The 24,640-nt window shown below is 42.0% G+C and overlaps 8 protein-coding genes across 8 annotated transcripts; 6 read left to right on the top strand and 2 right to left on the bottom strand.

Moving 5' to 3' along the window:
• Window positions 1-1,917: 1,917 nt before the first annotated feature.
• BDB00DRAFT_836126 (mitochondrial carrier domain-containing protein) lies at window positions 1,918-3,846 on the top strand. Its single transcript, XM_053124451.1, has 7 exons — window positions 1,918-2,058; window positions 2,168-2,271; window positions 2,360-2,418; window positions 2,507-2,547; window positions 2,640-2,791; window positions 2,956-3,236; window positions 3,323-3,846. The coding sequence occupies exons 1-7, from the start codon at window positions 2,028-2,030 to the stop codon at window positions 3,573-3,575; spliced, it is 921 nt and encodes a 306-aa protein (XP_052977052.1). The 5' UTR covers window positions 1,918-2,027; the 3' UTR covers window positions 3,576-3,846.
• Window positions 3,847-4,983: 1,137 nt separating this feature from the next.
• BDB00DRAFT_884036 (proteasome subunit beta type-6) lies at window positions 4,984-6,046 on the top strand (the record flags this gene model as incomplete). Its single annotated transcript, XM_053128292.1, has 6 exons — window positions 4,984-5,010; window positions 5,108-5,307; window positions 5,408-5,592; window positions 5,670-5,759; window positions 5,839-5,949; window positions 6,030-6,046. 6 exons carry the CDS (start codon window positions 4,984-4,986, stop codon window positions 6,044-6,046), a joined length of 630 nt encoding a protein of 209 aa, XP_052977051.1.
• Window positions 6,047-6,776: 730 nt separating this feature from the next.
• Window positions 6,777-9,670, top strand: BDB00DRAFT_836119 (WD40-repeat-containing domain protein). Its single transcript, XM_053124450.1, has 9 exons — window positions 6,777-7,395; window positions 7,500-7,596; window positions 7,696-7,998; window positions 8,135-8,257; window positions 8,363-8,438; window positions 8,536-8,846; window positions 8,942-9,085; window positions 9,210-9,328; window positions 9,417-9,670. The coding sequence occupies exons 1-9, from the start codon at window positions 7,048-7,050 to the stop codon at window positions 9,534-9,536; spliced, it is 1,641 nt and encodes a 546-aa protein (XP_052977050.1). The 5' UTR covers window positions 6,777-7,047; the 3' UTR covers window positions 9,537-9,670.
• Window positions 9,671-9,803: 133 nt separating this feature from the next.
• Window positions 9,804-12,022, bottom strand: BDB00DRAFT_874957 (uncharacterized protein; the record flags this gene model as incomplete). The annotated part of the gene is made up of 5 exons (XM_053127282.1): window positions 9,804-10,093; window positions 10,158-10,479; window positions 10,588-10,623; window positions 10,719-11,483; window positions 11,564-12,022. 5 exons carry the CDS (start codon window positions 12,020-12,022, stop codon window positions 9,804-9,806), a joined length of 1,872 nt encoding a protein of 623 aa, XP_052977114.1.
• Window positions 12,023-15,046: 3,024 nt separating this feature from the next.
• BDB00DRAFT_874956 (S-adenosyl-L-methionine-dependent methyltransferase) lies at window positions 15,047-16,999 on the top strand (the record flags this gene model as incomplete). Its single annotated transcript, XM_053127281.1, has 7 exons — window positions 15,047-15,508; window positions 15,595-15,626; window positions 15,710-15,794; window positions 16,041-16,322; window positions 16,427-16,466; window positions 16,553-16,669; window positions 16,797-16,999. 7 exons carry the CDS (start codon window positions 15,047-15,049, stop codon window positions 16,997-16,999), a joined length of 1,221 nt encoding a protein of 406 aa, XP_052977049.1.
• Window positions 17,000-18,267: 1,268 nt separating this feature from the next.
• Window positions 18,268-21,038, top strand: BDB00DRAFT_836112 (transmembrane amino acid transporter protein-domain-containing protein). Its single transcript, XM_053124449.1, has 4 exons — window positions 18,268-18,904; window positions 19,102-19,202; window positions 19,305-19,762; window positions 19,853-21,038. Exons 1-4 carry the CDS (start codon window positions 18,505-18,507, stop codon window positions 20,571-20,573), a joined length of 1,680 nt encoding a protein of 559 aa, XP_052977048.1. The 5' UTR covers window positions 18,268-18,504; the 3' UTR covers window positions 20,574-21,038.
• A 158-nt stretch (window positions 21,039-21,196) lies between these two features.
• On the bottom strand, window positions 21,197-22,824 carry BDB00DRAFT_768211 (Mov34/MPN/PAD-1 family protein; the record flags this gene model as incomplete). The annotated part of the gene is made up of 7 exons (XM_053119719.1): window positions 21,197-21,421; window positions 21,539-21,732; window positions 21,822-22,047; window positions 22,128-22,216; window positions 22,289-22,417; window positions 22,496-22,572; window positions 22,724-22,824. 7 exons carry the CDS (start codon window positions 22,822-22,824, stop codon window positions 21,197-21,199), a joined length of 1,041 nt encoding a protein of 346 aa, XP_052977047.1.
• A 946-nt stretch (window positions 22,825-23,770) lies between these two features.
• BDB00DRAFT_836104 (caffeine-induced death protein 2) lies at window positions 23,771-24,608 on the top strand. The gene is made up of 4 exons (XM_053124448.1): window positions 23,771-23,887; window positions 23,982-24,133; window positions 24,234-24,329; window positions 24,422-24,608. The coding sequence occupies exons 1-4, from the start codon at window positions 23,833-23,835 to the stop codon at window positions 24,536-24,538; spliced, it is 420 nt and encodes a 139-aa protein (XP_052977046.1). The 5' UTR covers window positions 23,771-23,832; the 3' UTR covers window positions 24,539-24,608.
• The last annotated feature ends 32 nt before the right edge of the window (window positions 24,609-24,640 follow it).

Genomic DNA, 24,640 nt, shown 5'->3' with positions numbered 1-24,640 from the left:
GGCTGTTATAGTGGCTAGTTCATGCGAAGCTGATTATACTGTGCGGGGAAATTATTGATGTGTATATGATATTAAGCATCTTGAAATAAGTCGTTGCTGTTGTAAAGCCATCTAAAAAGCAATTACCTACCGTTACCATTGAACAGAACTGCTAACATTGGATGTAAGTAAACAACATACTCGTGAGCTACCATGGGCATATCACTTGTTGTCACTCGTCGGATATTGAGTATGTATCATCCGCTTGTAGAGCTTGATAAACATAACATTATAAGAACCAGAAGAACCATATAGTATATGATACTTTTACTAATTTATCAGCTCTCGATAATTAGTAAGCGAGATGTGTGGTTTTTGAAAATTTGCCAGCAGCCGGAGAGTTCAGGACCAACAAAATGAGTTTACTGTGAATATAGCCGCATCGCTAATATAGTAAATCACGATCCCCTGTTTACATGAGTATTAGCATGAAGCTCTCATAAGTAAGAAAGGCTTACACTGTATGATGGAAGTTATGCGTATGAATGCCGTTCCGATACATCGTCGATTGCACTTTTCTTACACATACTTTACCTGAAGCTTTAGAAGAGCTGCTTTTGTAGAGAGGTCATATAAAAGCAGAGAACTTGTCGATCTTGTTCTCAAGTCCAACAGTAATGTAGCTGTTATCGAGAGGACAAATGCTATTGTGTACATCCTCCCATTTGAGACCTCTTCGATTTGTTTGATACACGACTGTCTACGTTAGTGAAATTTGCTGGAAAGTGCACATTTGCTATTCTCTCAAACTGGGTAATTCAACCCTGATTCAAGCTGTAGCTCTTTCCGACAATGCACTAACCTCTCTTACAAATAAAGTGGTGGTATGTTACAGGATGTGCGCACTAGTATAGGTATAAAGAAAGCTTGTTTTGCTTTTCTGTTTCCCTCTGAACATTCATTCGTCCGCCACATCTGTGAGCGCTTCGCAGGGTATGCTCCCTAATCCAACAAGAAGTGGTTTGCAAAATGCAGTATGATTGTTGCTCATTATACTGATCGATACGTTTTTTTACCTCTAGTTAGAAAAATCATACCAACAGATGAAAATAAAGATATCTCTTTCCTCTTTTCCAGCCAGGTGTATATAATAAAATGTAAAGCTGAAATTAATACCTGGAATCTTACCAATATACAGTTACTAGAGAGCCTAATGAAGGATCGACCAATCCAGCTACTAATAGCTACGTTAGCTTGATCAGTCTTTCTACGAATAAAAAAAAACAACCTGTTCACAATCAAGCAGTTTATAAGGTTTTAAAAGAAAACTGTGGAGTAAGAAAAAAAAAATGTGGGGTCACGCACAGACTCATTTGGGATAGATAACAAATGGGCCCCGAGCTGATTTCCTCCGCTCACCTGACAACCGCTGTGTGTATTTGTTATTACACATCTCAACGTGCTTTTTCTTCCTCCATTATTTGATCGGAAACCTTCGAGACCCATACTATTTGTGAAACAAGACATGAAAGTATAATAGCGCAACAATTACATTACCTGCGTTTTCTTCGATGCCTTGTCGTGTTGTTGTTGGCAGCACTGCTAATAATGACAACTGTCATCGTTAGGGCAATATGGATATCGATTAGTTAACGTTGACAGGTAGCATGTAGCACTCTATGACCTTAGAAAGCTGACGCTTGTCAAAAAGGGATCACGCGATTACCCTAAAGGTGGTGTTTCTGTGAGCCTAGTATGCTATGCACCGGTGGTGTATATTCAGCGCCCTCGGGAACATCACCAGCGTATTATCGCTCGGCGGGATGGAAAATCATCTTTGCGTTTTGTCAGCATGATTCGCCTCCGGAACTTTGATCTCCTCCTGTGGAACTACCTCTCCCCGTATCACATGCGAATGTGTCACGGCTAAAGCGTCACGCTCACCAATTCTCATTTACACTTCTTTTTTCGCTGTCTTTTCATACCACCTCTTTTCCTTTTACTCTCCCTTTTTACTTGACACAAAGCACTCTCTTCATTTACAAACAATGTCTGACAACGTTGCTCATGCTCTCTCTGGTAACTAAATGAAGCCTCGTAAACTTTTTATTGCTTCGAACAAAAGCTGCGGTATTCCCTATTGTCAGTGTTTGATTTGCTCATGAACAAAGTGATTAATGTCGACTAGGTGCCGGTGGTGGCATTGTCTCCATGGCATTGACCTACCCCTTGGTCTCGATTAGCAGCCGTCTCCAAGTGCAAAAGAATGACGATAGCAAGGATGCCTACAAGGTATTTTGAAGATTGACGCTCGACCGTTGTCTGTTCCTGCAAGATACACATATCGACTGACTAATACGCTATCTTACTCCTTTCTCAGAACACTGCCGATGCCTTTGTCAAGATTCTTGCCAAGGAAGGTCCTCGCGGCCTTTACTCGTAAGTTTTTCTCCTCCTCCTTCTGGATCCTCTCCCTCTTTACGCCTTTGAGCTGACAACCTAACTTTAAAACTTTCTAAACCTGTAGTGGTTTGAGCTCGGGTGTCTTTGGCATTGCTGTCACCAACGGTAAATCTTTAGATAATAATTGCGGGGAAACTGTTGATTACACAGACACTCATTAGACTATTCTCGCTATCTTCATTTTTTATATATATCAGGCGTCTACTACTACTGCTATGAAGCCGTCAAGGCCATCTTTGAAAAGGCCAAGGGTCAAGGCAAGCCCATGTCCACTGGTGAATCCATGCTTTCTGGTGCTATTGCTGGATCAGCTGTCGTCCTTGCTACTCATCCCATTTGGACTGTCAACGTAAGTTTAAAATTATTTGTCAACGCGGCGCGTGGGGATGGGGGAAGAGGCAAGGATATGGTTTTGGTCGTGGCGGCTCTGGCGTGCTGGATGGCTGTTTGAAATTAAGGAGACCAAAAAGAGAACTTATTTCAAACCTTGTTTTTTATTGTGCGTGTCAATAGACCCGTCTTACTGTCCGCAAGGGTGTTGATGGTGACAGCAAGGCCAAGAAGCCCAATGCTATCGCTGTTGCTATGAGCATTTTGAAGAACGAAGGTCTTGCCGGCCTCTACTCTGGTGTCATGGCCGCTTTGGTCCTTGTCATCAACCCCATCATCCAATACACTGTCTTTGAGCAGGTCAAGAACAAGGTCTCCAAGATGAAGCAGTTGAGCAACCTTGATTTCTTCTTGTTGGGTGCTTTCAGCAAGCTCTGCGCTACCGGCATCACCTATCCCTACATGTGAGTTTCCAAAAGCAAGCCAGAAAAAAAATAGCGTGTGCTTGGCCCAATATGGCAAATGGTTTACGTTTTCTTTACGTGTGTAGTGTTGTCAAGTCTCGTATGCAGGTCAGCCAAAACAATGATGAACGTTACACTTCGATCTGGGATGGCTTCTCCAAGATTATCGCCTCTGAAGGTGTCGGTGGTTTGTACAAGGGTATCAGCTCCAAGATCGTCCAGAGTGTCTTGACTGCCGCCTTCCTTTTCATGGCCAAGGAGATGCTCTTTGACTGGGCTGTCTGGGCTCTTGTCCTCGCTGGTGCCCGCAAGGCCAAGGTTGCCGCTGGCAAGGCATAGATCAATTACCAGAGAACTTTATCAACCATCATTCTTTTCTCTCGTTTCTCTTTTACGCCCACCCACCCTCCCAACCTATCAACACCCTCTGTTCACCTATATCACCTGTTCTTTTCTCCACTTCTCTTATATTAGCAAAGCTCTTAAAAACGATACAAAATTGTATGTATATATAAATATGATCTCTAGAATATAAAAAAATGGCTTAGATCATTTCTGATGCTAGATAGTAAGATAAAAAATATTAGTAATGATGTCTTTTGCTTCCTAGTGTACCTTATTCCTATTGCACCCGTTTTTATGTGATACACTTGTGTCAGTTGCGTATCACCGTCAAGATTGATTACATGTCACGTGCAGATATGTGAAAAGAGTAACGTGACCAACCGCACCTTTCTACCTTGTTAAAATCACATGCCATCACTGGATCAACAATCATACAAAATGAACAATAGTGAGTAGATGATAGAAAACGGCACGCAGTAACAGTTTCACTGGAGCCCTCGATAAACCAATTAGACAAAAAAGCCCAAGACAAAGCACAAAATCTAAATGTTCCTCGAAAAAAAACGTGTATCATCTTTACAGAACAAGAAGTATATATCCATGCTGAAGGAATGGGAATATTAATAACTAAGCAAAGTCTTATAGTATATATGACGCATAAGTCAAGAAAAAATCAAAATTAACAAAAAGTAGATGATACGAACATAACACTATGAACACGTTAACATAGATCAGCGGTGTCACGCAGCACGGGTCATACTAAAGGTTATTAACTTACTTTATACTTTCTACATAAAATGTAAAGCTCAGTAAACAAGACACAAATCAATCACAGCACGAGTTACTCACATATAATCTATAATAATTGGAAACTCTTGCAACTTTATACACTGTGCTATGATTTTTGAGAGATGTTTTAGAACATATAAGTCTTTCTTAGAGACTCGAATCCGTCGAGTCTCGAGCGATTACTCATTACATGACAGTTGTTATGTTGACTTGGTCTTTCTTGATTAACCTTGTAGCGTTGAAACTGTGACGAGCCACGGCGGCGGTTTATATACATCATCAAAAAGTCGCCTTCAAAGTGCTACATATACTTTTCTAATACCTGTGGTGTTATACCTCGTATCTTAACGCCTATATTGAGGTTATAGCCCTGTAACTATTAATTAAAGTTACTACATTGCTCATGGTATAGTAGATACTATTAATGACTGTTCGTCATATATGTTGCAGCATTGAGACATTACTATCCATCAACCTGTCTGACCCTGATTGCCTAAATTTGGCAGCGTTATAGTAACTCCGCACTTTGCAGCTTCGTCAGTCAGTTCGAGAAGCGCTGACGCGTTTACTTGTTATATTCTGCACCTGATTAAAACCACAAAAACTAACAAAAATGAAGAACGGAGAAGTCAATTTGGGTGTAAGTACCTCTTCATAAGAGAGTAGAAGAAAAGAGGCAAACACAATAAAAAAGCTTAAAACTGATTCAGTCAAAATGCTGACATGAAACTTTACAGACGTCCATTATGGCCGTTGCCTTTGCTGATGGCGTCGTTATTGGTGCTGATTCGCGTACAACCACTGGTGCTTACATTGCCAATCGAGTAACGGATAAATTGACCAAAGTCCACGATCGAATTTACTGCTGCCGATCTGGATCTGCCGCCGATACCCAAGCAGTAGCCGACATTGTGCACTATTACTTGCAATTATACAGGTAACACGCATACGCATACCATTACAAATTTGAGTTTGGGGGTTTCTCGAGGGGTCCAGGAGCATAAATATTAAAATCAGAATAATATATGCTGTACTAGCGTTCAAGAAAACCAAATGCCTTCTGTGCGTACGGCTTCGGCCTTGTTCCAGGAGCTTTGTTATCAGAACAAGGATATGTTGACAGCGGGCATTATTGTCGCTGGCTGGGATGAAAAGAACGGCCCTGCAGTATACAACGTGCCTTTGGGTGGTTCTTTGCATAAGCAGCCTTTCGCCATTGGAGGTAATGAATCTCTAGATTTTGTACGAACTGTTGGGGGAATGCCAGAAACATCAAGGATACTTACTATGTATATGTAGGCTCCGGATCGACATACATTTACGGTTACTGCGATTCAAAGTTCAAAGAAAACATGGCTCAGGATGAATGTGTCGAATTCGTAAAGAACTGTAAGCTTCATCTGGCTCTTAAATTGATGGAGGGTAGCGGGAGGTTGCATGCACTACTAACAATTGGCTCGGGTTATAGCATTATCGTTGGCAATGTCGCGAGATGGTTCATCAGGCGGTGTGATTCGTTTGGCTGTGATTACAAAGGATGGTGTGGAACGAATGTTTGTTCCCGGCAATGAATTACCAGGTAAGATATTAGACAGGAAGGAACAATTTTGTTTCGTTCGATTACTGATGGCTATATCAAACATATAACATTTCATCTAGTCCATTGGGAAGGATAAAAGAGATGCATATCTGACATGACCACCATTATTATAACTCTCTGTGTTTCTCTCTCTCTCTTTTCTTTCGACTTTCCAATGAACATACTGTGTTTCTTGATATAACCTTTGCAAATTTTTATTTTGTGGTGTTACGACGAAAAATATCGATTTATGAAAAGTTACCTCTACGGAAAACAATAGCAAAATGATCCTAACAGCGTGGTAAAGTCGAGTGCAGCAACAACCTACCGCTATCGACGAATATTTATACTGGGATAATGTGACACTAGTGAAGGTGATGTTCAGAAAAAGGTTCATGTACTATGACTTAATATGTAGTTTATTGCCCGCGCGTAATACTACTTCACTTATGGGGCTACTTTCTGTATAAATTTGCTCAGCATTTCCAAGATGGCCCTATTACTGTATCCGTCCTCACGTTCTATTTATGACCATTATACATCCGTAACCCCAATACATGACTATCGAATTTAGCATTATACTCACCTTGTACTGTAGCGCGTGTTCTCTGTCCAATCCATGCATGTAAAACAGAATCTATGAGTGTAATATGTCGATATCCTTGTTAATGTGTTGGGCAATGGTCATGCTCAAATCTAGTACGTCCGTCGGTGATAGCTGTTTCGACAACAGCATCCTGTCAGCTGTCAGATACCCGCCCTACTAAACAAGCCCGCCCGATCCACCGCTGCCGTCGTACCTCTTTAATTTTTTTTCTGCATTGATTCAGCAACAGGCGGTCCAAAGCCACTTCTTTAATCTTCACAACAACAATATCCATTATGGGTTATAGATATACCAGTTTATTAATGGGTGCGAGTAGCGCCAACAAACCAACAAATTCAAAACCTGCTGCACCCAGGAAGAAAAAGGTACTATCGTGTGACCTTTTATCATTTTGTGATACCTCCCTCCATACAGAACACAACACACCAAACACGCTAACACCTTCAAAACCTTATTCATAACAGGAACCTACCACAAAACCTAAGAACGATATGAGGAATAAAAAGACTTTAATCCCTACTCCTAGTGGCACTGCCGTTATGTCCAATGCTACCTCTAAACCTCCTGCTAAACGAGGGCGACCGAAAAAGACAGAGCAATCGCCAAAAGCGCCAACGCTAGTATCGCCCATTATCAACACAAACAACGCGACCATTTTAAGGAAGCCGACGGACGAGACAGCAACAATAGCAACTGCAAAAAAACGCAAGTCAGCAACAGATTCAGTGGATACAGACAAAAAGCGAAAAGTTGATTTAAATGGCACAGCTGATGACTCGACTGGGATCGTCAAAAAGACATTCAAGCGAAGAAACGAAAAGACTACAACTACGACAAGTGTAGGTTTACAACAACAAGAAAAAAAGAGAACACGCATTCATTTTTTTTTAAAAAAAAGAAGCAGGAACGATTTAACAAAAGTCTATTGTTATTACGCACATAGACCCAATCTTCTTCTTCTACTACTTCTACTCCCAACAGCACCCGCAATACCAAAATCTTTAAAAGACGGAAACCAGCAGAACCATTACCTTTACTGCGTAAGTGCTTATAAACCATATAGCTATATGGGGTTTTGGGGCGGAATAAATGGCTAGCTCGAAATACTCTGACGCATATACATGTATATCGATTGTTAGATCGACCCTATAAACTCGACCGTATACTGAAAGGCCACGCAGCAGACGATGACGATAGTACTCAAATGAACTTATGGGCATGCGAATTCGAACCCAATACTACTACCGGCACAGTTGCATTATGCGGCTCCAATAACATCCTATTTCTGGATACGCATTTGGGTCGATACACAAAAAAATACACACACATTGAACCGAACGAGGAGTTTTTGTGTTTAGCATGGACAGCGCTCGTTGGACCTAAAGACCTTCTGGATGAAGATGCAGCTGAAGATGCTCAATGCAATATTTTGGCTGCTGCAGGTATGCAATCTAAACAAACAAAGGAGAAGAGAGAGAGAGAGAGAGAGAGAGCAGGATGGCATCTATACAGTCAGTGGAGAGAAATTCACGTTACATGTTCCAACACATTTTTGTCATTGTGCGTGTGTTCGCAAAGGCCAATTGGGTTCTATCAAGTTATTCAATACATTGCAAAACGAATGTTTTCGATATCTGTTTGGACATACGAAACAAGTGCGCAAACTTCAATTCTCGAAGTCAAAACCACGATGGCTTTTCAGTAAGTTTTTCTATAATGATCCATTACTGCTCATAGACATGAATCACAGTATACTAAAGAGCTACTGTGTGCTGTCTTTATCTTACATGTTTCTGTTTGTTCTAGGTTGTTCTGATGATATGACTGTACGATTATGGGATATCGGACCACCCAACGTAAAGCATCAAGAAAATTCATCCATGTAAGTAAATGTGCAGCAGTATGTCTTATTCTCTCAAACAGAATGCTCAATTCATATTGGCGATTGTGGGGGTACTCTTTTCCATTTCCTGACTTAGGTGTTTGGCAAAGTTCTCACTACCTACTCAAGCTTCGGAGCCGTCCGCTCTTTGCATCGCGCCTGATCTGACCAAGATTATGGTGGGTTGTGTACAAGGTGACTTGGTTCGATTCGAGATGAAACCCACCGACATTCAAAAGCTAGAACGTGAACCGAGCGACAGTGATCAGCCCAAGAATTTTAGACACAAAGCATTGTTTCCTGCTGGAGACGAATGGCATGAAGGATATATTGATGATATATTCATTCTTGGTCAACAACGGCAGAGTAATACCAGTGTTAAACCACATGGATTAGATGGATGGATAGGTAAATAATATTAAATCAGCGGGCCTGTGAGTGTAGCATTCATATATATAAGCGTAAAGATGGAAAGGAGTGCTGACTTTATGACATCTTGTCAGTTTCTCGTGGATCTGATGATTACGAAACCTTGATATGGAATCCAAAAACTAGTACAAAAACCGATGCAGATATTTCCATTTCACTTGGATGGCCTGATTCGAACGATCATGCCGGTCTGCGGTTCAAAGTAGTTGAGAAGCAAGGTAAAGAAAGATAAAGAAATGTTATGAAGCGTGTGTGTGACCTGTGGTGAGGTTGACTCAGTAAGTGAAATGTATGAGGAAAAGAAGCGAAAAGAACTGACGCATGCATATATTGGGTAATTAGGTGATAAGGTGCTTTTGGCAGGTGATTATGAAGGTCAGATCCGTATCTTCAATATTGGTGATGGTCGGAAGAGCCGTACTTTAGAGGATGGAACCAAGGAAATGTTTAAGCCCACCAAGGTAATTATGCTAAACGTTATTGACTGACTAGAGCACGACATGTATCATACATATATGGCTGTGAATTACTAAAATTGTGAGTATCTAGGTGCTGTCTCATGCCATGTCATCTGATGTGGTTCGTGATCTGTGTATATCGGATGATACCAAAAAAATCATTGCTGTAGATTCAGCAAACAATGTATTCATTTGGAATTGTAGCGGTTAAATAATAAAAAAAGGAGTTTAGTTATGTACAAATGAAAGGTTGTGTGTGTGTGTGTGTGTTTTGTTGTATGGAATTTGTTTTCCTTCTAATGGATTACATAAGTATGTGGTGTGTGTGGTTGATAGTAGGTGGTTCCGGGTTGGAAAGATGGGGAAAAAGAGAAAGTAGATGTGGTGTGTGATTTGCTGCTTTCAACTTTACGTGACAATGAAGAAAGCAAGAGATAAAGAGAGAAAAGAAGGGCAGTGAAAGGTTCTTTTACAGGTATCATGAGTGTGTGAGCGTATTAGATCGAGATAGAGGGGTTACACTGACATTAGGTTGTTTGCCTTTTAACATATTTTTCATTGTTCGAGCCGCAAATACAGTCAAGCCAAGACCAGCCCAATCTTCATCATGGAGATCGCGTAGATCGCCGACCGTCATAACATCCTGATTGTGCAGTTTGTTTATCCACTCTTGAGCTTTTTCGGCATTTCGGTGCGTCGCTGAGGCCAGATCTCGTACAAATGTTACAACATCAGTGTCGTCCGAATACTCTACTGTTGTCGTTGTTACTGTATCAGTTTACAAATTTTGTGACAGTAAAAACAAAGAAAAAGGATAAGCATTCTATCTTACCAGTTGGAGGTATAGATGAGGAATCTGGAGTTCCGTTTGCTTTCAAATCTTGCATTAAACGAGCAATCTCTTGATACCGCTCGTCCGCTACACGTAATCGATTCTCATATTCTTCACATTCGGCTTCCTTTTCATGCACTATCTCCTCCTCATGCTGTAACTCATGTTTTACTTCTTCTAACTCTTCGCTGTAGTTTTCGCTTTCGCGACGCCATATAGACGGGTGTACATTGTCTGCCTCCTTGTCCAAGTCGCGTAATAGACGCGCCATTTCCTTAGTGATATGCTGTTGATATTGTCTAGGCAGAATATTTTCTTCAATCTATAAAACGGATGGTAGATATAGTTAGTATATTTACAAACGTAAGCGAACCTCTCATTTGTTACTTGTTTTCAGCCCTCTCCCTCCAATTTTGTTTTTGTTTTTTACCATTTCATGAACTACTTCAGCTGCAGTATCCGTATCCTATTATTACAGCACAAAACGTACTTGAGTCAACCTATTTTCAATCATCTTTTTTTCCGTGAATAGATCTAGAGAGAGAGAGAAAAGAGACATACCACATTAAAGTCAAACTTAACGGATCGCTTATCGACACCTTTGAATACGACTTGCAGAGTTAAATGCACGTTATTATCATCCGTTGCAAGTAGCACGACCTCAGGCTCGACAGCAAAGAAGGTATGTTCCAAAATCTCCTGTGCCGACATGCGATCATCCTCTGGACCCAAGCAATTATCAATTACGGTAAGGACTTCCTCATTTTGGACCTTGGCCAAAGAGGCAGGTTTTGTACCAGCCATGACCTTTTTGTAGATCTGGGCCGGATTCGTGCATTCGCCATAAGGATATTCACCGGTTGCCATCTCCAACAGACACATGCCAAATGCATAAATGTCGACTTTTTCACTGTACCCCATCTCCTCGTACATTTCAGGCGCCATAAACTCGGGTGTGCCAATAACCGTATATTTCTTGCCCATTTTCATCTCTGCTGTGCCCATATCACCGATCTTGACCTCGCCATAAGCACCGTTGATGAAAATGTTATCGCACTTGATATCACGGTGAATGATGGGCGGGTTGTGTCCATGCAGATAAACCAATCCCTTGAGAATCTGACGTGACCAACGTTTGACAATTTTGATATTTGGTAAGCTCAGTTTTCGAATGTATTCGCGTAGGGTGCCGGATGTCATTAGTTCGGTGATAAACACAAATTCGTTGTCGGTATGCCATGCTTCGTGAAACGCAATAATGTTAGGGTGACGAACGGATTTGAGGATTTGGATCTCGTGTTCAAGTTCTTTGACATTATTGAGCGACTACATATGGTTTATTATTTTGTGAAGGTTAGCAACTTTAAGACAACGTCATGCAATGGATATTGATAAAAATCACTCACCTGCATGGCATTCCATGCCACTTCATAGCCTTCTTGACGATCAATGGCCTTGTAGACGACTTTATAAGCGCCTTTGCCAAGCAGGGTATTGAGGCGCAAATAGCGACCGGGTTCGGGCGATGCTTCAACGACCTTTTCGGTATCATGCGATTTCGACTGGTCAATAATCTCGTTGTTAGTGCCATACAGACCACCGATGGATCGTTTTGTTGGATAATTAATATACAATGAATTCAAAGAGTCGGTGAGTTCGGGTGACGGGTAGGATTCCGACGATGACGCTGATGCTGCTCGTGCACGATGTTGCTGTAATTGTTGCTGTTGTTGTTCGGTCAAGCTGTTGCCACTGTCTTGCGATAAAGAAGCATAGTAGTTTCGAAACCGGTCACGATCGTAGCCATCCTCTTTGACCGTCGGGACAAAGCTGACATGATGCTGCTGTTGATGAAAATCGGACATGGTTCTCCTTGGTATTATGATTATTACTGCTGCTTACTGCAAATGATGACAGAAAGCAAAAAAAGAAATAGAGAGGTGCTGGTATGTAAGTATGAAGGGGAGTGTACGGGATAAAAGTATACCGGATCTTTTTTGTTTTCTTTTAATAGCAATAATGGTAATAATATCAAGTAGCCTTTAAAAAGACGGGGGGTAAGGGAATTAATGAGGGAAAAAAAAGAAGTCAAAAGAGGAGAAGGGTGGTATTGAAGGGAGGTGGGCTTATGTTCAAAAAGAACCTTTTTTTATCTTTAGCCCGTATCGAAGCTGGAGTGCGAGTGTGTTGTTGGCGCGTGAGAGAGCAAAGAGAAAGAGGAGCGAGAGGGTAGAAATCTGGTTTCCCAGCACACGGGTGACCCCTTCCAAAAACTCACTCCCCGCTAAATACATGGCCGGCGCCCGCTCAAACCAACCGGTCTATCAAACACTTGTTGGACATTTTTGTATCTATTGCTGTGTGCATAGACTTTTGATAAGCCTCAGAAACATAAGATTCTGGTTAACTGATATTACAATGTTAGCCAGCCACTCGCTGGAAGCTTATCAATCCTATAGAATATACCAGCAAAAACCAGCGTCGAAAACGAATGCCGTGTTTCCATTTTGTGCTACCTTGACTGGAAGAACATGATAACAAACAAATGCACTATGATCAAACAAACGTAGACAAACAAGCATGTACTAGAGCAACAATGCTGTACATTGATTAATGTTTCCGGCACTGCTTATTGATAAAGCAAAATGTTTATAAATACCACTTGGCATAGTACAGCACTACTATACCGTAATCACGAACCAGAAGCACCACCAGTGGTATATGCTACTACTACTCATTATACGCACATCTCTTCTCGGTCGGAAGAATATCCTCTCTCTTTTCGGTTGTTCAGCATGCACATGCTTCAATGCATGCAACGGATCCTAGACAGAAAGCACAAAAGAAACGCAGCGAACAAAATTTGCCGTGGTTATGTCTGCTATTGACTACCTGATCCACAAAATTATAGACAGGAGCATTAGCGTGTTCGGGTCTATGGACTCTCTAAACGTCTAAAGAGAATAACAGGAAGACGATGTCTGGTGTGAGAAGATGTGTCATCTGGTTCATAGTTTTACCAATTTTAGGCAGGGGTGGCTCCCATGCGCACAGTGGAAACACATTTGACATTTTTCGTCCAACGCCAGGCGCGGGGGTGATTCATGAAGTCAGTCAGTGAGCAATTGATTTATTGAGAAAACTGTGCCTGATTTCTTTTTCTACCAAAAGAGAAAAGGAATCCAGTTTCAAAAAGGGCAATTCGTTTAATTGTCAAATGGATAGAGTAGAAAACATTAGAAAGAATAGCCACTGAGCGTGTGATCTGTAACACTGCACTGCTGTTTGTGTCCCGGTTTCTCGGATATATTTTATGTAGCTTATTATGCTATCAATTGATTACACACATTTGATCAGCAGTGGTAGCTTTGGGTAACATTAACCAAGCAAGCATCGACATTTAGACCCGTTTTCCAATCATTCCGGATGTTTCTCGATTAAGATTGGTTACTGGGTCACTGACGCTTTACTAAATACAGCCGAAAGATACCAATTACCGTTGGCTGCCGTAAGTTGCCGTTTGTAGCCTTTGGACTCCAAAAACGACCTTCTAAGACCCTGTAAGCTCTCAAATGGCCCAAACGGTAATCTGAGACTTTGGATGATGTATACGATCAGCACTGTTGTTTTCACACATTTGTTTTAACAACACAACGCGTCTTTCACAATGGTACCCATTTACATATTAGTGAAATTCAACGGCGGTTATAGTCGAAAAGATAAACACGTGGGGGGCGAAAGTCGCTATGAGTATATGCAGAATCAAAAATCAAAAGTCGAGGTAGGCAAGCATGGTTGTATCTGTCATACATAGCTTCATTTAAATCTTTATTTCAATGTCAATCATACAGCAGCGCAGACGGTTTCTGTTGCTGATTTCCAATTTTCGAAAGCTACGCATTCAATTGATTTAGTGGTCTTGCTGAAAGCAAACGACCTGTACAGATTCAATATTGCAGCAATGAAAAGCCCTACACAAGATTGCCAACTTACAGTACACACGTGCAAGGTTCCCGTTTGCTCTAAAAGCTTTTAACATATATTGCATTGACTATGGTGTTATTTGATGCCATTTTGTTCTTGCGGAAGATGCTGGTGCATTCTCATTCAGCGCGATCAATATCAATCTTTATGCACTGTAGCATCCCAGCAATAAAAACAGCTGTACATTTTGTGCGTTCGACAAGTTATACTCTCTGATTATAATATGGATAGATATACCTACGTATGAGGTAACACATTCGTGGAGAGGTAGTGTGAGGGGTTCTCCTTATAATATACTCGTTATTTTATCTTGTAGAGCAATTATTGTATGTTGATCTTGTAACATGATCAGTGATAATGGTGTATTTATTGAAAGTAAACCGTCGATTTGATATATACACAGCTCTGGTTTCGCTACCCGGCGTCCATGTAAAGAAGACACGTGTAGGATTGCTCTAATCGATGAACGGGTGTCTAATCATCCCAACGTGTGTCCATATACTCGTGTAATCTACTCCGATATAGCCACATCATTAACATAAGGCCCAATTGGCTGTATCACACACGCAGACGCAGGACGTAATTAAGATTCTTCAGTGTATTACAATGCGTATCCACGGTATGCTACTTCCTGTGTCTCTCTTACATACTACATCCCCCGCCCGCCTGATGGTACTAGTATTAGTAGTTTACAGCTCCGGTTCTAGACTGACTCCACTTTTGTTGCTAGAAATCAACAATGATAATATGCATATACGTGATCTTTCGCGCCCTTTTCTCTTCTCTTTTCTCTTTCACAAAACTCTACTCACATATACTTACTTCTATAATTACTACTACAACACTGCTTCCTTACCCTGCTTTCCTGTATTTGATAATCACGTAGCGCAGCAGCAACAATAACAATGGGTGTCGCTCAGTCAAAACGGAAAACTCGGCTAAGCGAGGACGTCACTTTCAGGAAAAATCATCGGTCCATGTTTGCCGAGAAAGCATCAACGACTTCATCGTCTTCATCAAGACGTAGTCATCAAAACACTTTGCCTCGCTCTTCAGCAAAATCGGCAATACATCAGCACTCATCCGGTGATGCATCACTGATGGTGCACCCTCGCTCTGCACTATCCAGCATAAGTCTTCCCCAGGAACAACAGCAACAGCAACAGAGACAGCAGCAGCAGCAGCAGCAGCAACATAATTACTATCATCAACAAGGAGGAGGAGAACTAGAGTCACGTCACCATACTTATCAGGCGCAGCACCATCAGCCTCAAAAGGATAGTGATCTCGGTAAAAATTATGTCGGCCTTGAATTCAGTAGTCGCTTCTTGCCGGATGACTGGGATTCGCAAGACCGAGGGCTTACCGTAAGAGAGACATTAGTTACATCCTAATGTATGACAGAGAGAGACCAACATCACCAAATTTTTGTTGAATGCTTTTTTTTAAATAGCTCCATTTTGCCCTTAAAAGAATTTTTGGCGGGTAAAGTGCACACACCACCTGGTTGGACTATGATGCGCGAGCAGCGATATCAGCATAGTTATTAATACTTTTCGTCTGTTTAGTAATGTGCTGCCGCCAGTCCTATCATGGTTCAGCAGCAATGCTCGCGTGGTAGATATCGGGTGTGTCAATGGTGCATGGTTGATGGTACGCTGTTTTCATTTTTTCATGTCGTTGATTTCTATGTTTCTCGTTGCCATAGCTGTAGCACACCACTTTGCTTTTTATTTTCTGCAAAGAGAGAAAAAGTTGGTAGTAGCTATTAGTAATACTGAATTGTGTATTCCTACGAACCTTAACTCATCTATTACTATAATCTTCTCACGCTTAATGAATCGTTTGTCTGTATTTATTATACGTCTGCTTTCTTGCCAAATATTCGCGTTGCAATAGGACATGGCAGTTCAGTTTCCAAAATGCCAATTTTTTGGGATAGAAACCGCATTATCACCTACCACAGTGATTCCACAAGTCCTGTCAATGCATAATGTGAGGTTTGAAAGCGTCGACTGGGAAGCACGCCGAATTCCGCTGCCAGATGCAAGTGTGGATATCTGCCACATGCGTGCACAGAGCTTAAATTTCGAACAACGCCGATGGTTAGACTTGCTGAGTGAGGCATACCGTATCCTCAAACCTGGTGGCGTTGTTCAAATCACCGATTTTCATTACGCAGTAGGTTTTTTTTTTGGGGGGGAAGGGGGGTGTGGGGAGGAGGAAGAAGAGTGAAAGGAGCCATCATACTCATTGTATCAATATATGGAATGCTCATTCAACAGATGACAGGCACCGTCCTGATAGAGTCGTTTATTGACACGGGTAAGAGATGAAAACAAGTAGTACAGTGTTAATATTTACTGTTACTTACCACGTATGAGCACGCGCTGCTTATTCTTCCTGTAAAGTACGAAACATCCTAAACACTGTGGACACGGATATCGATATTGCACTAAAGTTGGACATGATGCTAAGAGGGGCCGGGTTCCAAGTCATCGAGTCAAAACGAACCAAGGTCAACTTTGGTGAGTGCGAAAGCGCAGTTCCGACATACCGTGATGTTTGATGCTGGGTTATCTCATTCTGTACTGAACCTTGTTATTTCCGTTCTTTTCTCGGTTGGTTTGTTATTGGTGCGATGTCTCTACTCAGCTTCGCATGGTCAGCTTGGTGAAGACTTTATGGCAGCCACGCTCAACGCTTTCGAAGAAGCTCAGGAACTGTTGGCACCCAAGATGGGGCTGGATGAGGATGAATATCGACAACGCGTGGAAATGATATGTGCACAATGCGTTCAACAAGATACACATATCAACTGGTATGCAGTCGTTGGCCGGAAACCGATCAGTAGTTAAAAAGGCGCAAGGAGCGGATGCATGCTGAGGGGCGGAGGGATGCTGCATATAACACGCAGAAGCAAGAAGGGAACGTCATGATAGGTTGCCGCTCCCTGTTTGAACACGGTATAGTTCAAAAAAGGGAATTTATGTCTATTCATTATTCTCTGTTTTCTTCACTATACTACATACTACTTATTACACATACACCCAGCTCATCATCGTCATCTACTACCACTCAATATCATCATCCACCCTGCAGGATACCAACCTATGACACCATCTCCATCAATTTCATCACGATATTCACTGTAAACACGGGTTTCCTGTCAATCACCTGCCGTTTTTCTTGCCTATCGTCCTCCTCCTCCTCCTCCTCCCCCTGGCTCTCTGTCTCTCTAACTCTCTCTCTCTTCTCACAGCCCCCCTTACACAACATTCCTTGTCGTTCTTTTTACTCAAATGTATATCTCGTATTCTGCCCCTTTCTCTTTCTCTTATCTCTAGACTGTAATCTTCCGTTATTGCCGTTCGCCGCCGACCTTTGCCGCCGCTCGAGGGAGGTTGCTACTGCAGTTGACAATGCCATGCCCTTATAGACGCACCCTCCTCTCTCCACATTCTTGTTCCTTTATCGTAGATAATATATGTATATAAACTTTGTATACGACGACCCTGACATGTAGAATCTTGCATAAAAGCATAAACAAAACAAACAAGAAACCAATGTGCAGCAGCACCAAGTGAGCAGCAGCAACAACATAGCAGTGTGGACTACAATTTTAGTCGTCATGATGTGTAACAATGGATGTGCTGACGCGCATCCATTTCCGGAAGCCATTGTTGTTTGTCACGAACCAATCGCATCAAAGTGCTACAGCCGAGAGTTATACGAGAGTACAGCACCTCATCAGACTCAATCACCGGCATCCCCAGCTTATATATTACGAGGGCACGTGGCACACCACTCACTATTACACACAGCAATCTATACACAAAAAAGTATGATCACGTCGAATGATGGCGATATGCGTGTGTGTAGGTAAACACACCACTGTTAAAAACGAAAAGAGCGATTTGTACAGATCTCAACTTTCTCTTATTTCACGATGCCGATCAACTCCAAGAATTTCCTTTTAAGAATGAAAAGCTGTCTTCTTAACAAGGCAACTGACCGTACATGGCCCCGACATCATCTTCATCATCATCAGCAGCAGCAGCAGCATAATTATCTATTATTCCGCCTCACATTTTCTATCCACCCCCCTTATCAACCAATTGAACTCCAACAAGATCCGAAATTTATATAAAAAGAAACATTTACTCATAAATTTCGCATTTCCATCATTTCGTCTCTCCACTTTTTCTTTCTCTCCTCTTCGCTCTCGCTCTTTTTTTTTTATTCATTATAAATTGTTCTTGCACCTCCTTTTTTCCATATCGTTTAAATATCTTCCTTTCCACATATACAAACTGTCAATAGAAACAAGCGGCAAACGTCTATATCTCATATATACAACATAATGACGGATTACGGCAGTATACACAAACCACTGTTACAGCAGCCTCATGTACCGCTTTCAAATTCAGAACGTGATTTACTACAAGCAGATCGGCCCGGCTACGGCACACGCAAACGATATGAAGTTGCTTTTAACCTGGTCAATGCCACCGTTGGTGCAGGCATCATGGGCTTGCCATACGCTGTATCGCATGCGGGCTTTGTCACGGGTATAGTCGCATCCGTGTGGGTCGCCTGTTTGTCACAGCTCGGCTTATACATGCTGATTCTTGCGGGGAAGCGTGCGGGCATTTACAAGTACGCCGTGCTGGTCGAACATGTGATGGGCAGGTTCGGCTATCACTTTCTGAACTTCATGATTGTGGTTCAGGCCGGGGGTGGATGTATCAGCTACTTTATTCGTAAGCATTTATTTCAATCGTCCACACAAACACTTCAATACTGCTTCTGCTGTGCTGTCGCAAGCAAACAGAACAAAAATTTGCATGCAGTCGGAACTACTTGTAGTAATGCTAGTAGTAGTAGCACTAGTAATAAGTAGTAATAGATACCACTTAGTTTCAGATGGAGCAAGATCTAATGATGCAATCAAACTTAGTGTTGGGCGATACCATTCCTGTGCTACTGGATAGATACCTTCCGCAATACCCTATCCTGTCCAATCGAGCGTTCTTCGTCACCGCCATTAGCATGATTTGTGTAAGTGTCCAGAGAAGCAAAGTTCTCTTCTTTATCTCCACACTTTTTTTTTCTCACACGATTCTAACCATTGATATCCCCCCCCCAAAAAAAAATGTACAGATTCTACCACTCAATATGCGACGATCGATTGGTTCCCTCGCACGGTGGTCCATTGTGTCAGTAATGTGTTTACCTATCATCATCGTGACCATCCTTATCCGTGCACCTGCCTATTACGACCCATCCTCCCGGCACCATGACTATAACAGCAATGACCCGACTTGGGTCGGAAAAGACGTTTTTGGTGCCATGGGTATCATGGCCTTTGCGTTCACCTGTGCTCAAGTGGCATTCAACAATTTCTTGACCTTGAAGGACCAATCACACAACGCCTGGCGCCACTCTACCATTATGTCGACTTCCATGAGCTGGACTGTCTCGATGGTCTTTGCTGTTGTTGGCTACGTATGCTTTGGCACCGATGTAAAGTCCAACCTGTTCCAGAATTTTGCTGAGGACGACGTGCTTATCAACATTGGCCGCTTTGCACTTGGCTTCAGCATGATTTTCACTATCCCGTATGTGTTTTGTCTTTACAGAATAACTCGCTCGGTCCGGGAAAAAATTACCCCAGAAAGCTGATCCTAACATGCTTCTTGTATAATTAGAATGTGCTTTTACCCTACACGTGAAGCTGTTCAGAAATCGCTAGGCTTTGAAACGGCCACGAAACAACCCACGCAAGTACAGCATTATATCGTCACGGTTGTAGTTTTCGTTATCCTCATGGCAACCGGCATTACCGTCAATTCTCTTGGCAAAGTATATTCGCTTGCAGGTGGATTTGCTGCAACAACGCTCTCAAACATCTTACCCGCAGCTGCACACTTGGTCACACGGTATCGACGACGACAACCTGCTGCTGCTGCTTCTGCTGCTGATTGCTCGCCTACGTTGACCACGGCACCAACATTGACCGTTGCTCCAACACTTTCCACGAATACCAACAATTACAAGATATTAGATGATAAAACCACACTATCACTGCCAGCACCTATTGTCGGCTCTGATGTTCAGTCGTCATGCTCATCGTCACCGCGGGTCTTACCAGTCAACTACAACCATGACAATGGCCGCGGCACCCCTCCACCAACATACAACTACACCTATTATCCATATGACGAAGAAGATGTATCGACCGTCGATGGTGCAGAAATGCTTGCTGATGATTCCGATAGCTTGAGCAGTTATGCCTCAGCAGAGGAGCCACTAGAACAGCCTCAACAACGTCCACGCCTGCAGTTCCTCGATATCATTGCCGTGGTCCTTATCTTTTGGGGCCTCTTGGTCATGTTTCTATCTGTGAGCAGTGTCCTGACAGAGTCGTGATCCTGCTGCTGCCCCTTGTAAACTTTTCCATAAACATCCTCATCTCTTTCCGATATAATACCTTCATCCACCCATACTATACCACACGATATCACGCATCCATCACACACAACACACACACTCACACGCACACACCACGTATTATATATACTTCATATACATATTACCTCACACACATAATATTATCTCAACATATACCATACACCGTTTCTCTAACCCCGCCACTTCCCCAAACTTCTCTTGCGCTTTTTTCTCCACAAACTGCAACAACCACAACAGATACGCATGCATATGTACGTCTGCGAACGTACTTGATGGCGTAATACATCACTTCCTGTCCCGCCCTCTTTTTGTCATCCCACCCCGACTTTTTTTTTTGCGTCCGCATACATATTATACAATACATGTAGATATGCCCAACAACCTTTTGACCGTGGACCCAATACCATATTTGTCATTTTCTGCTGTTTATATTGTTTTGCATATTACCAATACACAATGGGTGTTCTTTTTTCTTTTCCATTCGCTTTTCGCTATGTTTCCTTTTAGCTGTTATGGCGCGGGTTGAGCATTTTCTATATCAAGAAGCATCAGTGATCTTTGTCTCGGTTCGCTTCCATGCATTATGAACTGTTGATATACAACACAGAATTTACCATCATCCTTCTTCTTCCACCTGCAGGCGAAGCCAAACCAGCCTTTCCAGGCATCATTCCGGCTTGATCTCTCGTTCCTGTGCTTTGTATGGTCCCATGTGCAAGGTTGAACTTATCGATCAGATCGTTCATTGTGTTCATGCCCTTAGTAATGGTCGTCAGATAGGCTACTAACAAGACGTCATCCAACTCCTATATACAGTAGTATTGTATGTATGCATTTATCAAAAGATTGATTGGTAGATAGTTAGCAAAGATTCAAGGGACAGCGATTAAATGACTGTGTAAGTTAGTAAAAGGTATACTGACCACAGAGAGCTGTTCATCAAATGCATTACTGTTCATCAACGGTGACCGTTGACATACACTCGATATTTGCCGCACAATATCGTGGTCTAAGGGTATCTTTCCTTCCTTTGCATCTTTAAGATACTGGTGTAAAAATTGAATACGAGCATGCAACATGGCAATTGCATTGCGTTGTGTAGTCAAGTGCGATATCACTAGTTACACAGTAGACAGCTAAAATGAGATGATCTAATAGTGGATAGTGATAAAACAAACCGATTTTACTTACGAGCATTGCTAAGACTGGCTTCTCGGCTTGAGGTGCTTGGTTTAGCGACGTGATCAACAGCAACTCGCTCGGCTTCATTGGTTTCAATCTTATATGGAGCTTTGACGAACACAAGACGCGCCTGTTCATCAATCATGTCCATAGTCGACTCGTAGATTTTCACCGGAAACTCCTTAGTTCCGCCAGCTATACCTGCTGGATCCAATTGTAAATAAATGGAAGATTCGTTGACTTGAAGAAGCTGGAATAAAAAAGAGGTTACATCCTTTCCCCACCAGTATTTCTTTCCTTTTCGCTTTCATGATTTTTCTCCTTCTTTACCTGTTCATGTATTTTTAAATCAGATTCGCTTGGCATGTTTCCGAGGGAGTACCAACCCATAAAATCGAGATGTGGGAACACTTGTTTCACTGTATAATGTCATAATGGCTCAGTACTCTCCTCTTTTAATACTGTCCCCAACACAACTTACATTCACTTACGCTGTTCCTGCTTCATTGCCAAGTAATCCAAATCCACCTTATCTTGTTGTGGCATAGGCAGCTCAAATGAATTGATGATATCAATATCGCGTCCAGACTGCTGCGCCAAAATAGCACCATAGATTCGACCTATCATTCAAAAGACACACACAGATATTTTGATAAGTACCAGTTGCTGCCGATGACTGACTACTCTGCATTTTCTACCAGCTTCTGCAATGGCGGGATCTTGTAATTTTAAACGCGTGTAGTGATCCGAGATGTTTAACAGTACAAGAGGGTGGCTACATTGCAATGTAACAAAAGGAAGATAAGAGGAAGGGAGTAGGTGTTATTTTTTTTGTCAAAGTTTCAGGTTATATACGTATACACGCACGTTAAAGTTCCCCTATGAGCATGTATACGTGTACGTGCTTAGCACTTTAGATAGTTTACATTGATATAGAAAGTCCTGAACTAGCTTGCGCAGCCGAGACAATAACAGGTGTCGACGATCCAGTGGTCTCGGCTGGGCGTTGATCTTCTTCAATGTCCATGGCGCTCATTATTTCGTCGTCGTTGTGGTCGTCCTCGTCGTCGGTTTTTTGTAAAAAGTGGTTAAAGCAAGAGAAGCAGGAGCAGCAGCCGCGTAAAAATCGGACATCCAACCATTCTAAACGCATTACCGCAGCCTTAATGCTATGCGTTATCTTTGGTGCTAGTGATGGATAAAGCAATACTACTACTCGGTGTGATGGGTCTGAGTGAGCTTTTTGAGAAAGCAGAATTTAGCCTCTCTTTGGTAAGTGATAAACGACATACATTATATACCTATCACTGCTGTAATCCAAGCTCATTTAATTGGTTGACGATATTCTTTGTTACATTTTGATAAATCATTCGCACTATAATGCCACATTGCTAAAATAGCTACAGACCGTGATATACATCGCATGTGTATGTTTTGAAGGCCAAGTGCGACCGTGAGTCAGCCATCATGATACAATTATGTCAGCTGCAACAGAATAGTAGGATCTTCAGAGTGCACAGATCGATCGTTTTCAAGGATATAGTTGGCATTAGAAGAAAGTAACATACTTTGTTTGTATATCACCCCAGAGTTATTACTTCACGTTCGGTACGCTATGTGAGAGTGCATATATTGTAATTTAATTATGAATACTTCTTGGAACAGGACGTTTGATGCATATAAAGTATCACGGTATCGTCAGCATCATCAATATTATTAGTAACCAGCGCAATGCTAAACATCTTATACTTGGCTTATCTATGTATACAAAACCGTGGTATATTCACTTACAATGAGGAAGGCCTTGTTTTGTGGTCATGGACACGAGAGCAAAAAGCAACGTATAGAGTGAAAAGTATCTTTTCGAATCAACGCTCTTTTTCCTATTGCTTTATATGTATATTTTTTTGACGGCGGCGTGACTATTTGGCGGGCATGTAAAGCAAGGTTGCAAATGGTGGTTCGAGAGCATTCCTTGCGCGGGGGTGAACTGTGGTTTCCTCAGCTGCCAACAACTCGAACAAACGACAACAAAATGGCTGAAAAGCAGTTGAATCCAAGCACATGCTACAACCTTTCCTTCTTTAAGGGTATGGTTTTTATTGGACACGTCGTATTTCGGAGGTTACAGTGCTTGCGTTCACTGTATACATGTACTCATTATGCAAGGGGTGTTGTTACTAGAAATCATGAAGGAGTTACGCCGCGTCGACGACAACATCATTCCTCGAATGAACTCGACTGACACGCATTCCGAAAAGGCTTGCGGCGAGTTCTTTAGTCAACTTGCACAGTCGTATCGTAAACGCGAAAACGCCGTGGACTATTGTCTCAAGGTAAAATAGGCAAAAACAGGAGTGGGGGTTTGTCCTGCTCGAATTATTGGCTATAGAAATTCGGTGAAAATATTGACATGATTCCCTTTGTTGATATCAGGTCATGGACGAGCAAATAGAGAAGAAGACCAAACTGTTAGAGGAGGACCCCGATGATTACGAGACGAAGTCAAGTTTGTTTAGTGACGAGACCAAGGTGAAGATTTCATATAGAGCTGGGGCGGGAGACAAGGGACGCATTAAACAAGTGGTCGAGTATTTGCTAATTCTGAATAATGACATGCACAGCGTCGTATGATCGCCAATGAACTTGTGGTCGAGGATATCGTACGCGCACGGTCCCTGCAAGTGTTTAAGACAAAGTGTAAAGTATTCGACACCTCCTCACTTGAAGTCAAGCCATAGAACAGAGAATTTGAATAAACCAATTCTTTTTTGTAAGAATAAAAAGAAGAGAAAAAGCAACAGTAATTGTAGATACAAACTTGGAACAAAAAATATTTATTT

This window comes from Zychaea mexicana, assembly GCF_025766255.1.
Source record: "Zychaea mexicana strain RSA 1403 chromosome Unknown BDB00scaffold_66, whole genome shotgun sequence".
Lineage (NCBI taxonomy): Eukaryota > Fungi > Mucoromycota > Mucoromycetes > Mucorales > Lichtheimiaceae > Zychaea > Zychaea mexicana.
This window is presented reverse-complemented; position numbering and strand designations above follow the sequence as displayed.

Bases quoted from the DNA above. Each gene is read 5' to 3' on its own strand.
- BDB00DRAFT_836126 (XM_053124451.1), top strand. From the start codon at position 2,028: ATGTCTGACAACGTTGCTCATGCTCTCTCTG. The intron at 2,548-2,639 runs GTAAATCTTTAG...TATATATATCAG, and splicing joins TGGCATTGCTGTCACCAACG to GCGTCTACTACTACTGCTAT. The intron at 3,237-3,322 runs GTGAGTTTCCAA...TTACGTGTGTAG, and splicing joins GGCATCACCTATCCCTACAT to TGTTGTCAAGTCTCGTATGC.
- BDB00DRAFT_836119 (XM_053124450.1), top strand. From the start codon at position 7,048: ATGAGGAATAAAAAGACTTTAATCCCTACTCCTAGTGGCACTGCCGTT. The intron at 8,258-8,362 runs GTAAGTTTTTCT...TGTTTGTTCTAG, and splicing joins AAAACCACGATGGCTTTTCA to GTTGTTCTGATGATATGACT. The intron at 9,329-9,416 runs GTAATTATGCTA...GTGAGTATCTAG, and splicing joins AAATGTTTAAGCCCACCAAG to GTGCTGTCTCATGCCATGTC.
- BDB00DRAFT_836112 (XM_053124449.1), top strand. From the start codon at position 18,505: ATGACGGATTACGGCAGTATACACAAACCACTGTTACAGCAGCCTCAT. The intron at 18,905-19,101 runs GTAAGCATTTAT...AATCAAACTTAG, and splicing joins ATGTATCAGCTACTTTATTC to TGTTGGGCGATACCATTCCT. The intron at 19,203-19,304 runs GTAAGTGTCCAG...AAAAATGTACAG, and splicing joins CCGCCATTAGCATGATTTGT to ATTCTACCACTCAATATGCG.
- BDB00DRAFT_836104 (XM_053124448.1), top strand. From the start codon at position 23,833: ATGGCTGAAAAGCAGTTGAATCCAAGCACATGCTACAACCTTTCCTTC. The intron at 24,134-24,233 runs GTAAAATAGGCA...TGTTGATATCAG, and splicing joins CCGTGGACTATTGTCTCAAG to GTCATGGACGAGCAAATAGA. The intron at 24,330-24,421 runs GTGAAGATTTCA...TGACATGCACAG, and splicing joins TGTTTAGTGACGAGACCAAG to CGTCGTATGATCGCCAATGA.